At 31.6% G+C, this 18972-nt stretch overlaps 1 protein-coding gene and 1 long non-coding RNA gene across 3 annotated transcripts in view; one reads left to right on the forward strand and one right to left on the reverse strand.

Moving 5' to 3' along the window:
* Positions 1-908: 908 nt before the first annotated feature.
* The window catches only part of LOC117224928 (uncharacterized), a 44327-nt gene continuing 26263 nt past the window's right edge, over positions 909-18972 (forward strand). Inside the window, exon 1 of the mRNA XM_033478150.2 lies at positions 909-1154. Within this exon, the coding sequence (XP_033334041.1) occupies positions 1061-1154 (94 nt within the window). The 5' untranslated portion in view covers positions 909-1060. The remainder of the gene's footprint in view (positions 1155-18972) is intronic.
* Positions 11056-17315, reverse strand: LOC117224929 (uncharacterized). Of its 2 annotated transcripts, XR_013034665.1 has the most exons (4): positions 17170-17315; positions 16058-16127; positions 14454-15460; positions 11056-14400 (listed from the first exon to the last, which is right to left on the reverse strand). It is a non-coding gene; the product is annotated as an uncharacterized LOC117224929 (long non-coding RNA). The 2 variants fall into 2 exon arrangements; XR_013034664.1 differs by having other exon boundaries at positions 11056-15460; positions 17170-17306.

Consider the following 18972-nt stretch of genomic DNA (forward strand, 5'->3'; position numbering starts at 1 on the left):
TCATTTTTCTCTTCTGTTTCAATTATGGTTCGGTTCTGTGTGCATCCTATATCGATTTCATTATGGTTTTTAGTTCTTGTTGAATTTGCAAAAGCATTAATATATATAAAACGTTTTAAGTAAGGTATTAAATGCGGTTAAAGTTTGACAACAACAGCAAATACCTTAATTTTTATTACAGCGTAGCTATTCTATTATACAGGGTGGGCTGAAATTCGTAGTACAACTGAACAATAGGTGATTCTACGTAGAAAAATAAGACAAAAATTTGTTATATCATTTTTTATCCGGGGCTCCGTTTTCGAAAAAAATCGACTTTAAAGTTTGCTCATCTTTGTAAAGGATTTAGTTACCGTCTATTCTTCTACTACAGTTACAGAATTCCAGTCCACTCTATGTAAAACCAGGGCAGAACGAGAAGCAGAACTGAAAAATAACTGTTATAGGACCGATGTAATATCGATTCTGAAGACATATTTTCGGTTCTCATAACTGTTTAAAAAGCCGAAAGCGATATCATAATTGTTTTCAACCCTTGATTTCGTGTCGATTGAAGCCATAAATGAGAATTCGCAGAAAAAATAGAAGGCTACACACCTTCTTCAGCAGTTAAAAAATGTTTTGAAGAATGAGAGAAGCATTGGCGTATGCGTATTGTCACTTTTGGGATCTATTTTGAAAGTGACAAAATAAACAGTGATGAATACGTAAGTAGTTTGTGTTTTATTTCCAAATTCCGGGTACTTTTTTTACATAACATAAGTATACGAGGAATTCGTAAACGACGGAGCAAGTCTCGTAATAGACAGGACTATTAGTTAATGTTAACACCCCGCACGTCTATACGTGTACACGATCAGTGCGACCACCCACAGTGTCTGCGTAGTCAGCCTGCTCCATGGCGATGTCGACTGCGCCACTCTGGTTTCCACTCCCGTAAAAGAAGGAACGCTCGACGTCCCCTTCGTTCATTCACAACCACCTGCTCGCCGAGTAAGCATCGACCCTCTGGTTCACCTGGCTGTCGACCCCTTCACCGACCAACGAGAGACGAACAGGGATGAGGAGCAACAGGACTTCCGGTATCCCCATGACTGCTTCCGTTTGCGCGCTAATACTTCTACTCTTTGCCAGTGGCACAGCCCACGCTAAACGTAAGTAATTGTCTTTTGATTTCGCTCACGACTCCTTAGAACAATTGATTGTTTACCATCCTTGATACAAATATTCGATCGAACCTAATACACGTAATATATACTTTCACATACAAGTATACATACACTAAGATTTCTTTCACAGCTACGTTGACTAACACTTCTTCGTCGACGATACATTTTCAAAAGCGAAAGAAAATTAGTATTTATATCGTATACCAACATCAGTTTTTAATAGCTAAATGGAAAAAATTGAATTTTATTACCATTCGAAACCAGTGAATAACGTCCACATGTAATGGACACGTTGTTATTGTGTAACGAGTTAGGATACTCTGCAATACTAACCAGCCGACAGACTTTTTTATGGTGGAAGTTTTTCGAGGGAGTTAAAAAGAAATTTCTTTCTTTAGTAGAATTTTTATATGTGTGTGTGTGTGTGTTGACATTGTAGGAGGGTAACACGATTCTTTATGCAGCTTTAGAAAGTCATTTTTCTTGTGATACTGTTGTGTAAATTGAATTTCATTTAGACTTATGACTTGAAAGGCTTAAAGGAGTGATCATTTTGATAAACTGAGTTTTGGAATGATCGATTAAAATAATTTACTCTTGTGTATTTTTGTGAGGTGGTAGTTTGACAGTTAATATATAGTTCTTTCAATTTTTGTTTACCGTTTAAGATTTAATTTACTTATTTATGTTGTAAGTGCATAAAATATGCAATCTTATTGTGGGTATCAGTAAAGAAACTTGACATATATAAAGAATATATTAATATAAAAATAATTATGCTTATTTTCTATGAGATGCAGAACAAGAAAACTTGACTCTGACAAGAAAAGTTTTTCATCGTCTTCGAAAATTGAGGCAATCTAACTCGCATTATTAGAGTATTAGGTAACAGTGAACAGTGCATTCTTCCATATTTTGTAACAGGATAAGGACATTCATCGTTTGTTAATATTTCTTTGAAATACTGATGATTTTCTTACCGCAAAGTGTATAACGTGTGTGCAATAATAATTTTTTGTTTAATATTCATTTTAATAACATTTTGAATAACCATATTCATGATTTTGATAAAATATTTTTATATTCAACACATAAATTGAACGCTTTTAAATATTTATTTAGTGGGAGAAAATCGTCTATTCAAAGGTCAATATTATGGAATCCTAAAAGTGACGGATTACTGACAGATTAAAAAGTGACAAAATGCTGAAAATGCCTGTATTTTAAATTGTCAAGCATCTATAGGACTTACAAATTCGTGAAACAAAAAAACATTTCCATTATTGAATATTATTGACGCTTCTTCGTTGATTTAACATTAGGAATTTGTAACTTGTAAAAATGAATATTTTCTTTATCCTGATTTTTATCAAATGATTTATGTGATATTAAATCTCTCACTGTAACTTTGTGCAATTTTCTTTGTGGATACAAAAAGAAAATTTAATAATTGACAGGTGTAATAGTTAGAAAAAACGGGGATGGTAAAAATTGAACAATTCCAATGATGATTTGATTATTGAGATTTAGAAAAGTTGAATCTTTTTATTATTTCTTTAAACTAATAGAATTCGATGCTCATTTTGATTGTGTTTTGCAACGTAAAAATATGAACGAATGTACCTCTTAAAAATTTCTTGTAACTCTATCGTTACGAAGAAGAAGGAAACAAGACAATTTCTTCAATCAATCACGATTTGTATGTTTCCGTATTTAAAATGCCCCACTGAGAAAGGGGCACTCACAAGGCTAAAGCGACATATTTGCACTGCGGTGTCTGTTTTTTTTTTGCAAACGCATTTTTTCAACGCATTGGATGCATTTGACAGCATTTGGACTTGTCATACGGACTATTTGTATCTTCGCGTACTCATGGCATATACAGGCTGTCTGTAAATTGGAGGTGCCATATGATAAAGAACTACATATTAAGATAAAACAGCAACTAAAAAATATAAAATACAATCTTTCGCAATTATCCTCGTATTTCATGATATATGAATAGATTGAAAAGATCGAAAGAATTTATCGATGTACCACTTGCAACTTTTCGAAATTATTAAAGACAAAAAGAAGTTTTTAATTGTTCTTGTTTCCTGTAATTGATGCAGAAATTTTTTATCTTGTACAAAAATTCTGCAATCTACAATTGCAAATTCATGTGCAGCAACCAACAAATTTTCCATGTGATATTTACAATTTTTTGTCACGTCTATATCCCAATAAAAACTAACGAAAATATAATTTCATTTAATCACTGTTTTTTTTTTGTAAACCACGTTGCAACGAATACAAAATCCTCTTCGAAATGAGTGAAATTTTTTTAAGAATGTTGCAGCGTTATTATTATAATCGAAAAAAGCTAATTGCATTGCGTCATTACAAGTTGCGTTATTGCTTTATACATTTCTCTTAAATATGCATATTTAAAGAACATATTCGCATTGCCAAGTTTCGATTAATTTTCCATAATTGAACTTTACACATTTTTTATTTACGACCTAATAATTTGTGATTTTCGAAATTGTATGTTCCCGACGATTTTGTGGTGGAGTTCAAATATTACAAATGAAAAAAGTTAATTGATTGATTGCGTTTTACGTGCATGCATATTGTACAACTTTTTTTCGGCGAGCTTATTGCAACGGTTACATCAAAGAAATATGCACGGTCGTGATAGAAAATGCAAATATTTTAATGGCAGAAAACGTGACAATTACATCGTGAAAATATGTGTACGATATTACATGTGTACATGCACTTGAAACGATTTTCCATTTGTTTCGAATTTATTTAATTAAAACTTGTTTTTTTTTTAAATACCAAAAGATCTTCCTGACCATTTGTTGTTCCGCTAACAAACGTGTTCCCGGTAATCGCGTTTATTATTTTTTCGAATAACCTTTGACGGATGAGCAGTTCAGAGCAGTTTTATAGAAACGGGACACGCAATGTGACGTGCGAAGTTTTAACAAATTCGAACGTGTTAACAAAGAATCAAGCAATGGATCCGAACAACGGAAACCGATAAATTGAATGGGATTCGAAATGCATCTCACCCGACCACAAACGTAATTAATTACATACATTTCTATGTAGGTTTCAGACGACAACTAGAAATTAAAAGGCTGAAATAGAAGAATGAAACAAAGATATAAAAGAAAATAAAAGGTCGAAAGGGAGTTCTATGTTGGAGGCATTATTACGCATGCAAGATCCCTTTAATTTGACTCTTATAACATCCCACCTTTTATCTCTTGATTGTACAGTTTCAATTACTCGTCTCCAATATCAAAGATGCTTCTTAGCCGAACGAGTTATTAATAATACTTTCTAGTCTGGTGTTTACACTTTTTACGGCTCTCCGAAGTGTAAAACACTGTCGTCTGCGACCACAATGAATTAACGCTTAAATTGCTGCAGAGTGAAAACAAAGTAAAAATTATTAATTACCGTCTCTTTAGTTTCACTAAAATATTTATTGTACGTGATATACTGTCTGCAACAACTTCTGGAAGCTTCGCAGCTACAAACAAGATGTTTCGTCCGTTTTTCCCGCTGCATTTGTTTCACAATTTATCGCACACACGATTATTGAGAAACGTGCAAGAGTGACATTTTTATCTCACTAAGTACTTAAAACAAATTATTATTATAATTTATACGGTAAAACAATATATATTTGATTTGTGAATTAATTAGCTATGAAGGATTCATATAAATGATGCTACACACGCAAATCTTTTAAAATTACTCGACTACATTGAAATAATATCCTTGATTTTTACATAGTTGCTTTTTCATGGACATACACACTGGTGTCAATCGGTACAAAATATAGTGCAAATTCTACTCTTTCTTCTTATACACATTCAATTTAATCTTATACATTTTCAATTCTTATACAAAAATTATGTGCAATAAAAATATAATAGAAATATTTGAAAATTTTGATAGTTTCAACGTTTTCTTGTGTGCAATAAAATTACAAGTATCATAATCGTATACAAATTTTCAGTCTAGTTATACAAGATATAGGCAACTCGGATCATTCATAATCACGTATTAGGGTACCGGAGTTGGTTACTGTGAGGTAACCGATAGCAGTGCCTTTGCCCTGTTCTCGAGCATAATTAACTTTATAATTTATCGAATAAGACGTATTCAATTTTGTTATTCTTTTATTTGTTTATTTTTTATAAACAAATTTAATATGTCGTATTCGATAAATATCAAGTTGATTACGCCGGAAAACAAATCAAAGGCGGAGCAATCGATCACTTCACAGTAGCCGGCTTCGCTGGTCTATAGTTTAATTAACTCGTTTACCAGCGGTCATTTAGTCGCTCAAAACTCAAGGATTAGTAAATCAAAGTTTCTTAATAAATTATTTTCGGTAACGTTGAGTTTAATCGTTTTTAAATATTATTATTTAAAAAATGACTATCGAGTCTTTTTTTGGATATACCACGATTATCAGAAGCAGTATTAACACATTGAATGCCGCGTCGATCGCATATGGGTGACACTACATTTTTTATTGTTTTTCACAATTCATTCTTACTGTACTATATACAAACAAAGTGCATTTTACTAGGATATTTAGAATGCAAAAGAGTTAAACTACTGGATATTATGGTACATTTTAACTATCTAGTTTCAGCTTCATTAATATAATTACTTTGATATTGTTGAGATTTTTAGGACTTGATATTGGGCACTTAACGTGTTAACAAGTATGTAAACTCTTAAAATGACGTCTTCGGAGCAAAATAAATACAAGAACTGTTAATCTGGTGACATTTGTTCGACTTATATCAGTATCAAAATGTTAATCATGCGAGCGAAGACTTGTTACTTTCATTCCCTGAAAGTAACAAACGACGAAGTGCTAAAACCTTTTCACTGCCACAGATATATGTATATATGTATAAGTTTTTATAGGTCCATGAATGTATACGAGAGACGTATTTATACGTCCAATAAATTCTGGTTAATAATTCACTGTTTTATTATACTGATTTAATTGAATTTGAAATATCGAGAACTATATTGATGTCTTCTCGTTCTCAACAATGCAATTCTTGCTTTCAGTACTGTATTATTGAGAATTCTCATAGTTAGCTATAATGATTCTCATGCGAATATTCTACTGCAAAATGCCGATATTGCGAAGGGTTGAAGAACTGTAAGTGGCATCAAAAAATTGTCGTCACGAATGTTGCTAACCCCTAACAAGTGTATCCAATTTCACAGGTGAACATAACTACGAAAAAGATTATTTAAAGCAAACGGAGTGGCGATAAAATGGTTGATTCTTGTACAAGGAAACTTGTTCTCGCTATTTTCAAGTTTTTCAACCTGACAGATCTGATTTGGTCAATTTATATGATATTTGAGCAAGTATAAAACTTGGGTCCATTTTTCCTCATTAAATATACTAATGTTTATGAATTTTTGCTATCTTTTTTTGTCATGTTGATTTACGCGAATTCACGTCCAAACATAATACAATATGTAGTTGAACATTTTTGAACATCACAGAATATGCAGTTCTCACGGTAACTCGAATTATGTTTAATCAAAGCTAATCATCAAAAACGTATGACTGAATTAATAATATAATTCGTAGAGATACATCAAGAGATGATTTAAATATTTTACTATAAATATTTTGTTACTAAATTATTGTAACGAAAATTTCCTGTTACAATAATTCTTTTTAATATGGTAATGCAATAAATAGAAGGCGGCATAAACAAATCTGAGAAGCGTAACGCGCAGCATAGTAATGTAAAAATTACTAGATTGCAAAGGGTAAGGCACCGATGGAATACGTAGCACGTGCAACGTGTCCAGAAGTGTCAAGAGTTGCGACACTGTCTCATTTTCTACTATTGTTCATGTGTGCTCCATTTGCTAGGTTGTCTTCTTTATGATCACGTTTGGCGAATCACGTTCTAATAATTGTAAAATAGCCGTCTTTCCTGGTTACAATTGCAAGGAGATTCTAAAATTTTAAATAACTATACGAATTTACAATTTTACAAATGAAATTAAATAGAAGGAAATTATTAACACGTTTATGTTCAGTGCAAATAGCTGTATTCAATTTACTATGTTGCTTATTATATTATATAATTATATTCTATAATTAGTATTTCATTTGCAGATAAGTTTAACTGTTTTCTTCTTCTCAAAACCTTGTTAATAGTTGCAAGAGTAATACGAAACAAGTAAAGCAAGATTTTTGGCACTGCTTTTTAATCAGTAAAACTATTAAATGTAGAAATTCATTCGCTGCATTTTTAAAAAAGATTTAGTATTTATTTATAAAGTAATCGTACATATGTTACTTTTCTAAATAGTTTCCATTATTTTTTATCATTTCGTTTCATCTTTTCGGCAACTGCCGAATTCCTTGACAAAAATAAATGGCGATTTTGATGCAATGAATTCGTCGATACCCCTTTTCGCATCTCTTTCAATTTTTGAAAATTCGTTTCTGTTCAATGATGTTGGAGTGATCGGAATAAATAAAAGTCCGATGTAGTCAGGTCAGGAGAGTACGCTGCTTTTGGAAGATTTCCCAAACCTTTGTTTGTTTTACAATGTGTGGCTGAGCGTTATCTTGTTGCAAGATGACGTGCCGCGTTCCCTTACCTGTAAAGATAGAAAGATACTGACGCCACGTTATGTGAAATCATGTGACATTAGAAGAGTATGAGGCTACGTATTTCTATTGTCTCAAATCTGCTATAATAGGAACAGATTAGGTCACGCTGTTCATATATTGCCACGCGTGGGCGGATTTCACGTATTATTTTTTCTATCATTTCACATGATTTCACGTGATGTGACGTTAGTATGTTTCTATTTTAAACGGTCGTTCATCGCTTATGCGAATCAATTCATAGTACACTACTTCCTTCTCAACCTACTATATGCAGTGAATGTCGATGGTTCTCCAGGATTAGCCCATGATTTTCTTCGGTTAGATTTGCGATACAATACTCACTTTTCATCGCACGTTATGATTTTGTGCAAAAAATCCTCCCGTTTGAACCTCATTAACAGCGACCACTGAGTTTGTTTCTCGATCAATCCTAACTTATTGAATTACTAATAGCTTTCGTTTTGACTGGTTGTCAAATGTTTCGTAATTGTAAGTGTTGTTACTTTGACATTATAGAATGGCGGGCGATTATTTACATTCAAAGTTGATTAATATCATATTTTCTACATCTAATATATTATGTTCCAGAAAGAATTTGTACATTGAACTTTCGATTTTAGAAAAAATCCTGTACCAAGTTTCAAAAGGTAGCCGGATAGATTTAGTCGTCGCAAAAAATGTTCTAATGTTTTTAGAGACGTTTCAATCTTTAGTATTTTCAAGAAAAAAAACGTGTCTTCGGCACTATAGACGAATCTTATTTTCAGCGATCATAGCTTCAGTGGATCAAAAGTACATAAATATCGCATTAAACTCTATTGAACATTGAACTTTAGTATTTCTTAAAAACTTTTCCGGGTCATAGATGTATAATGATTCCCTTAATAACTTTTCATGTACATCGCCGCTATAAAAACTTGGCGGCTTTGAATTAATAGGATTGCTGAAGATATCGTCAACTGATTTAAAACATGTGTCTATTACATGATGTCCAAGCAATCCAAAGGAGTGGTAATCAGATGAATCCATGTCAGATGAATCAGCTTTCAGGCACTGTTTTTTTTCACTATAAACAGGAAAACCCATTAGCTTCAATTACTGTTTTCTAAGACTGAATGCAAATAGTTGAATGCAGTTATCCTACATACTATTAATTTGTAAGATTATGTCAGAGGATTTCGATATTAATTATTAGACTCAATTTTATGCATTTATGACAAAAAATGACTAGATCAAATTGCAATTGATGCACATACTTAAAGAGTTTAAAGACACCGTTATTACTATGATTCAATTCATTAAAATTAATGTGGGAAGAAATAAATATACGTAAATAAATAAATAATCTATATGTTAATAAATACTTAATAATTAAATATAGAACTCTGTTTACCCGATGTAAAATCGGTGGTCTATTGTGCATGGCTCAGATACATACGTATCGTCATGTGTAAAATAAAAATTAAAGCAAGGTATCATGTATTGTTATGAGATGAACAAAGATAAAACCAATTTAAACCAAATTAAACGTATATAACACCATGTACAGTGGAGATCAATACTGAATTAAGGAAATCATTTTTTACATGGAGCCATAAAAATGGAGCCATATACAGTGGAGATCGAAACTGATTCAAGGAAACCATTTTTTCAGAAAATCATTATTGTCTTATCAAAGCAGAATAATTTTAGAAAAAACTCAGGAAGCACATGCGGTTTCATATTTATTTCAGTTTAAGAAATGATTAATCTATTACGTTTAGTGTAATTACTAGTTATAATATCTTATATTCGTCTGACTCAGTTTTGGAAGGGTTTAAGATATTAACAAACAGATAGCAAAATATATGAAAGACAGCAGTACGTTAAATTATTCTCTTTGATGAATAATTTCTTGCTTGATTTTATCTTTCCATTAACTATAATATGAAACCAATCAAAATACATCATTCTATTAAAAAAAAAAAAAAAAAATGATTCGAAAACATTGAAAAATATTAGCTTGGAAAAAAATTGTCTCTGTCACGATAATAGCTCCATTGGAACACATCTTTTATCACACACGTTTCTGCACTATTAGAGTAACAAAGATATTTCAGAGACAAATATCTCACCCTGTGTATTCATGTAACACATACCCTTCGACGGCTCCAAATTAAAAATCCATGTTAAATTCAGCGAAAGAATTAAACACAATTTTTTTACTTATTATTAGATGGCAGATTTCGCGCATTCGTAACAACAGTGAGTAGATACAATTTAACACCAATGAATGCGTTTTCACTCATTAAAGTCAATGATCTCGTTGTACACATTTTACCGATCACACTATGCAGTTTTTTTCCAGCAGAATTTTTTACAAATGTTTTAAAATATTTGAATTAAATTTCAATTCAAACAAAATTCAATTGAAATCGCAGTCCAAAAAATAACCCTTAGACAGCGGTACCGAATCATTTTGATCCAGCCTATGTATAAATCGTTATCTACTTACACAATTATTGGCAATTAAATTAAATAAGTTCCTGTTACACTGGGGATATATAATTGGGAAAACACTAATAGATATACAAGAAGTATTTTCGAAGAATTAATTAATAAAGCTGAAAACGGTAGTAAACATCGACAATTGTATTTGTTATACTCCATTCACACCTAAAATGCAGTACAGTAGAGACTCTCATATCCGAACATTTATTTTTACAATATTCTGGTATCCAGATCTATTATCTAATCATTGTATTATTTAGATACATTATCATCTAGTAGAGAACTTGAGTGAAATTTTTAGATAATAGAATGTTTTGTTATCAGAATTTTACAAAAATAAAACTTCAGATAAAAGAGTCTCTACTGTAGTTTTACAGATATTTTCTGCAGACACCTACAGATGTCTTACAGATATCATTTTGTGATTTATCGATTTTATTAATTGTTCATTCATTGGTCGTTCGAAGGATTTTTCAATATATCACACTTTTAAAAAAACTATAATTATCAAAATATGCTGGAATTGTGTTCAGGGATATATGAACTTAACACTAAAACAGTTGGCTTGGGATAATATTATTCAGCAGATTCAATAACGCTAGTTTCTTTTGTAACAAACTGTTTATAACAAATGTTATGCACCATGATATTTATATGATTTATGATATGTAAGTACAAATAATTTAATCTAAATGGCATTCATATAACACAAACACAATATAAATATAATAACAATAATTTTATTTCCATTCATAGTTTTACGTTGAAGTGTTTGGACGTTTCACAGATTATTTATATTGTAAATTTATATTATGAATTATATTATATTCTAAATTTATGTACAAGAAAACGAAACTAATACACGTATTACATGCATAAAGCCATCAAATGAATGTAAAATGTAGATATTTTTTACTGTTTTCTCATTTTGATCAACATGTTTATACACTGAACAGTTCACCTAGTAAATGTTCAAGACTCTTAAAAATAGTAGCGATATTATAAGGTAAAAGTACATGTTATGAAACGTCGCTCAATTGTGATCCCTACTTAAAACATTAGCACAAATAGTACAATAAAAAATAGATAAAGCATATAAATGTATATTAAAATTTTATTTTATTATTTATACAATTTTTCAATATTGTTCTTCATAAATTCACTCGCACAAATACTATTATGTAACAATCAGCTTTAAAAATAAATTTTTACTCGAATACGGGTGTTTTTGAGCACGAATACAGCAAGTATACTGTTCCATACTGTGTATTTTAAAATGTTGATTGTCCCGATTTAAGGAGCATGGGAATATGGTGCGAAAACGGTGTACCATATTAGGTTCCAGATCATGCTAGACTACTTTACTCGTATTATTTTTTTATTCACGCTAAAAACAATATATGAAAATTCATTACGTTATCTAGAAACATCAATCTATCGAACAATTGTAGAAATATTTAGGAATAACAAATTTTAAGTTTTTATAAAATCAATGATTATCTTATACCCTCAGAAAAGCGTTCCATAACAGGTACTTTTATCTTACACAGTCATGCTCCGTAGTGTAGCTGCATTGATCGCGTGACGTTAATCGGAAAGAACTCGTCTCCACAGCGAATAAGATATCCAGCGAACATTAATTCTAAATGTAACGCACGGAACCGCGGACTTATCATAATTAGCTCTGCACGCGCGCGAATGAGTTTCAGCTGGTGGCAGCTTAACGGAGATTCTCAGAGAACAATACGTCGCATTGTTTCGTCATCTTCGAAGTAACAGGGGCGCGCGTTTCGGCGAATAGCCGATGCAGGGGAATCGGGACGAATGCAACCTCGTTCCTGGCGACACAAATCAGAGATATATGAGGCCAGGTGTGTTGCTGTTATGAATAGGCGAATATGTATCTCTGATAGTCGTCAGTCACCCTGGAATGCGGAAAGGAAACTTGAAGGAGGAAGTTTATTTCGAGAAGTACAAACGGTAGGGTACCGATGCGCGCCGCGCCGCAACGGCTGCATGAGAGCAATCGAACGAATAATTCTTGGCCGTTCGACGCTGGGACAACTTAAATTAGTTCCTCCATGATAGCAAACAACAATTATCCATCCGATGGATCGCGTTAATTCTAGTTCAAATGGAATCGAAATTATTCTCTGTCGTTCCACGAGATGGATTCCTATTTTTCGGGGACATATTTATGTTTGAGCTTATGCGAGATGGATGTTGAATTTGAAACGACCTATAGAAAACTTTTATCTTGCATATCCCCTTGCGAAGTATAATTTCGAGTCGTTTTATTTATTAGGTGTACAAATGAATAATCCAAACTTTTTGTCGACATTTAACCTTTTAGGCACGACGCGCCACTATAGTGGCTTCCGCGGATGTCATCTCTCTGAACGACGCGCCACTATAGTGGCTTATTCTAGTAGCTCACTCGGTCATCGTTTGAATCAAATAAATCGTCTTCATATGCATTGTTTCACACTTCTTTTGTCTTCACATCGATTTACAATATACAGACTTATCTTAACAATATAACTGTATCTTAACAATATACAGACACAATATACAGACACTCTGTACAGTACATATCAGACTCTGCCGTCCAGAGAAATAGCCTCGCGCAGAATTCAGCCGTACCTAAAAGGTTAAGATTTATTTGAAAGGAAAACCAGTGAATTTTTTTATTCACGCCAATCGCCGTTACTTCCTCTAATTTTAAGCCATATTCCTGGCTAGTGGTGAATTCCATTTCGAAAAGATTTCGTACCTTCGTATCCAGTTATTTCTGTAATTCATTCACCGATTCGAAGTACATATTAGACAAAGCGTGCTGCATCGACCAAAACAAATAAAAATCAGAAGTAGCGATGTTCGGTGAATATACTGGGTGCTGTATATTCAATAGGATCTTTTTTGTACCAAACGCAACGTGTGATCTGGCGTCGTCATGCAGTAATTTCACACGTCGCGGTCTTCTTCGGTTTTCTTTACCAGTATACAATCATTTTCGTTCCAATTAGTCGGCGATACGAAATGGTTTGTTGCGTTATTCTCAGCTGCTCTGCAAGTAGTTTTTGCGTTTGCGATGAATCCTCAGCCAGTAGTCTCTCCAAATCATCATTATCGCACTTTTGTGGGCTTCCGATGCCTTGTTTGTTGATCAGACTGAAATCGCTGTTTCCAAACCAAAAATACCAACGCATCGTATGAAACAACACCGGCTTCCATAACCTGTTGTATGGAATGTTGTTATTTCTTCCTTCCGCCAAATAAAACGCCGTATCCAACAACTATCAATCAACACTACATGGTCGCAAAATAGCGGGAAAATCATTTGATATTGTAGTAAATTTTCTAACCACTTAAAACAATTGCATTATCAATTTGTACACCTAATATATAGTTTTGTTAGCATAGTAAATACTGTATTATGTAAACGAGTATTTCATTTCAAAATATTTATATATACTATATTTAATTATTAGAATGTAGACCTTTATACAAAATAAAATTTTACCAATTGTAAGAATAAAACTGAATTGTTTCTGTTAATAATTTTGATAAGTTTAGAATAAAGTAACGATATTATTACATTGTTCTTTTGTCTTTATAATTTGATATTTCAGCCACTCGTTATAAATTAGAATTAAAGTACAGATTTTTGTGCAATATAAAAATCTTCTTTTAGTGTCTATACATATAATTTCCTGTTTCATCTACTCATTTCTGTTATAAATGCATAATATTTACGGCCTAATAACAACTAATAATAGTAATACAAATATAATATTGTAAAAACCAATTGAATCTTTTATGTTATAAGTAGACATTGCAACTGAACAGAAGGGTAGCGCGTAGGTTTTTTGAACCCATCCGGAGTTGTAAAGAGCCCAGATTGAAATATTTCTCTTTAGTTGTATCCTCGCTTATTTGCCACCTTTTTGCTAGTAGATATGCACGACGTTGATTATAAATATGTTTCTCAACAGCTAATATCTTCCTTTCGTGCATTAATATCAAAATCTACTCCTATTGTCCACCGGTTTAAAGTGTCTGAACCTACGGGTTCCTCCAACAATCATTTCGCTAGGATATTTGGGTGGTATACAAACCTGTTGGAATATTTGTTTGCGTGGTTGACAATTTCCTGTTTTATTGTCAATATTTGGAGGTCCTTCCTCAATTTATTGTGGTCATGTACCATAGTACATTTGTTATTATACACAGGACATTTTGTTTTGAAATCTTTCCAATATTTTGATATTAGAGACCGGACCTGATGTCCGGAGCTGAATTTACAGTGGCGGCCATAAACTTACGGATACTTGAAAAATTCAACTTTTACATACGAAAAAAGTTGGTAAATTAAATATAGTCAAGCGTAAATTCTTCTGGTATACAATGAGTGAGAACCCTACTCTATATACTAGTAAAAAGAAATTTGCCTATCTTTTAGTATGAAAAACATTTTTTGACTTTTATTTTCAGATGCACTATTTTAGATGAACACATGCATAAGGACACTTAAATAGATTTAACGTGGAACATTTATATTTCGCTTTCTTATATATTTATATTTACAATACGTCAATATTCATATTTGGGATTTCTAATTCTAACGATTATAGATATTTCTGATTTGCATCGTTTTTCTACGATATATTAGGTGGACCGAAAAGTTATGTCGTTTGTTTACATTAAATTCAAACAGATAAATATGCGCAGAAACGATATTACTTTCCGGTCCTCCTAATATATACCACTTCTGTATATATAAAGTTAATTTGCTATGTGGCGACAAAACTATCACTACAGAATCCAAATCTAAACAGATCATTTACCACGTGTGAATCCCCCACGTGAGTCTCCGATTTAAATGCATTCCAAGATGTTTAACCGAATCTGTTTTTGTTAGTGTGGTATTATTTACTGTTGCTGGAGGACGCATATAGTCCTCGCGCGACAAGAAGGCACCTTTGTGTTTCAATATTCAATATTAGATTTTTTCCGTTAACTGTGCGGTGACCAATTGCTCTGCCTTCGGTTTTTGTTCGGGTATAATTAATTTTATATTTATCGAATAAGATATATCAAATTTTCCTATTCAACAATAAACAAACTGAAAGAATAAAAAAATGTAATATGTGTTATTACTTTGTGATAGTTCTGCGGCTGCTTGTGGGTTTTCGTGTGCAGTTGAAATAGTAAAAATGTTTTCTGTTGCCGAAATAATACCCGAAAAATTAATTCTAGGCAATTTGGATCAATGAATGAATCAGTGGTTGCGCGTATGATAGACAAAAAACTATTGAAATTGTACGTTTTCTCGATTGTCGAAAAAGTAATGTGTCACGCAGGACAATCGTGCTAACTGAGTTTAGCCGAAAAGTTCCAATTTTCAAATCAAAACGCATCCTTGAAGTACCGTACCTGCAGACCTGTACTTGTTCCGAAATTTTTATATAATATTACTTTTTAATTACGTTTTCAATTAGATTCAGAAATCATCGATTTTTCAAGTGCTGCAAGTTTTGTACAAGAATGAAAGTGATTTGTTTGGAATAATTTACTCAATTGACATATTAAACAATGAATAATAAACATATAATTACTGTTGTCTTATTACGGCGTATTATACACTTATTCCTATTATTATACTTATTAAGTTTCTTGCTACCATTCACTATTATTATTTGCAACTGACATTAAAGCTTACCATTCTAGGGACGTAGGAAGCAGTTTAGTATCAAATGAGCATCCGCTCGTAAATCCAGTTATTCTCCACACTGAAAATTTATGTAATTAGGTTATCATTCCAGAGGATGAATCAATGAGAAAATTAGAAGTAATTAAAAAGGAGTACTAGTAGAGAATTATATGAATTAATGTACTACAAGAATTAACTAAACGAATTAAATGTAATTAAAGAGAAAGTATTGAAAAGAAGAAGTAACATAAATGACAATAATGAAAACGTCTGAATTAAAAGTAGAACAGAATATTTATTTATTTCGAGCCTTCTTATCCAATAGGTGTCTTTTTTTTAAATTAAACTAATAGAACTTATGATATCTAAACACTGATAAAGCTAACTACAATATTTTTGATATATTGATATCAAAATCGATATCAAAATATATCTTACATTCAAAATTTGTAAATAGTAATTTCCTAAAATTGTGCAAATATAAAATTCACTTAATAATATTAATACTTAAATTATAAAAATTAATTAATAACTATGGTATGTAACATGCAGTTACGCCAGTTTTCTTAATTTTTCGGTACTGTTTAAGTTTTACTTTAAATGATATTCTACAAGGAAATTTTGAATAAACTAATGATTGCTATGTTTTTAATTTAATAATTTTTTAAATATCACATCCACATAGGATCGTTCAAAGTGCATTACGCACAAGTTTATTCTGGAATACATAATTGTATATTACTATTGTACAATTCTCTTTTATCTTTCTGTATAATAACCACTTGATGTTGAAATTTAACAATTAGCGTTTTCGCACTCACAATGTAATATATTTCATTCGAATATCAATAAATCATTATTACCATTTTACTTAATTTTTTGACGTAGTGATAAAATTAATATAGTAATAACTAAACGAAAAATAAGACGCAAAATTGATGTTGAAATTGAAGGTTATGCGATATTTCTGTAGAATATTTGTATCTTTATTCTGTTGTTAAATACATATAGTTCGGAAAAAGTAGAAATTCTATAAATACTATAGTTATTATAAATTGTATACTATACTCGTCTCTATGTTTCGACATTTATAAATGCTATTTGACTTCATATGTATTTACTTTCCAAGCTGTAACACCTCTCCCGCCAACGCACGTTACGTGTATTTAGTATCTACGCTATTGTATTTCCATCACACTTCCATCTTTGCCCCCAATTATTATGATTATGTTCCATTAAATTGTGTAAGCGATTTTGAATGTAATTTAGTAATACTGCACATTAATTTTCAGAGGTTGAATTCGAATTGAGTTTAACTATATTGTCGAAATTGGCAAATGAATGAGATTTAACTATTCTATCTATCACTACAAAACAGGCCAAGCGATGTTAAAGAATAAATTACATCATATAGATCCATAACGGAACAATAATCAACAATTTTTACTAGATACAACGTTAATGTCAGAAACAACAAAGTGCAATACGCAAAATAGAACGTTGCGTTAAAGTAATTTAATTAAAACACCGACGATAAATAAAATAAAACAGAGAAGTAAATGTCTATAACGTGTGCATATTTTATATTGATCTGAAGGTATAAAAAAGTCCCATTTGTTGTAGTAATCAGATTTTTTTTTTTTTTAAATTACCACATTCTCTAACAATTATAATTGCATACAATTATAAAATAACTACATATGTTAATTTCCTGAAATTTTATATAAAAAATTAATTGGCCTGAAACATTTTTAATACTTCTATTTTTCAGTTTATTTATACTTGACAGTTTTGATACTTTTGCTTTGTTGTATAAATTTATTACGGCGTATTTGTGAAACTAATTACCATTTGTTATTTGTCACGAGTAGCTACAAGGATTTGCAATTAAATCCTTTTGAGCTTCTAAAGCGCAAGATTGAGCCGTCGTAGAACGCGATTACTTGAACTATCGCCTGCAACATTGATTTTTAACGTTCATGAAAAACTCCTTACCCACAATTGCTCTTAAATAATATTTAATTATTTGTGGTACATGAGCCTTTAAACGGGTTTTAGATTCTGGTTGATATTTTTTAAAATCAATGAAGAAACATTTAGTCTTAACAGAATTTTGAGTACTTGACATAAACGTGATTTATACATATGTTCTTTTAAATCACAAGAAATTATTCGATAGTTTCCTAAAGAAAATGAATTATTTATTTTTGTACATTAATGCATCGACGGATTCAAATTTTTATAAAATCGTAGGAATAATCAAATAATTTATTAACGAAGTACAATTATTTCTTCTTATTTATTATTACCACATTAATAAATACTTCGAGATCATAAAAATTATCAAATAATTTACTAATGAAGAATATATTGTATATTCTTTCATATTGTTGCACTAATATCAAATCAGGAACAATGCTTATTCGATAAATGAGTAATAATACAAAGATAGGTGTTCATTAATTATAAATAAATAAAAGGAAAACTCCTAAAGGCGATCCTGTAGCTCCAGCGCTTGGGGCTATGCAAACTTTAACAAGAAGTTGAAGATGGCAAAGTACGACAAGAATATGAAAATAACTACAAACCCAACGGAACGGTTCTGTGATTTATCCGATTGATCAGTCAGGTGGATTTTCGAGGATACATTTCCAGAGATCACGGTTTATGGAGGTATTAATTGCTTCTTGTTTACCGAATCAGTGAACAATTTACCGGTTTCAGAAACGTAAGATTCATAGAAATTTTATATTTAATATCTTTGAACTTTTCGTCATGAACTATTTTTTTTTATACAGAATATCCCCGAAAGAGGTGATCAAACTTCAGTATAAAAATCTCTGCACTCCCTAAAGATGAAAAGAGGTCATATACATAGGTCTGGAAACTCTTCATTTTGGAGATAATAGCAAATTATAGTAATG

The sequence above is a fragment of the Megalopta genalis genome, chromosome 13 (genome assembly GCF_051020955.1).
Source record: "Megalopta genalis isolate 19385.01 chromosome 13, iyMegGena1_principal, whole genome shotgun sequence".
Lineage (NCBI taxonomy): Eukaryota > Metazoa > Arthropoda > Insecta > Hymenoptera > Halictidae > Megalopta > Megalopta genalis.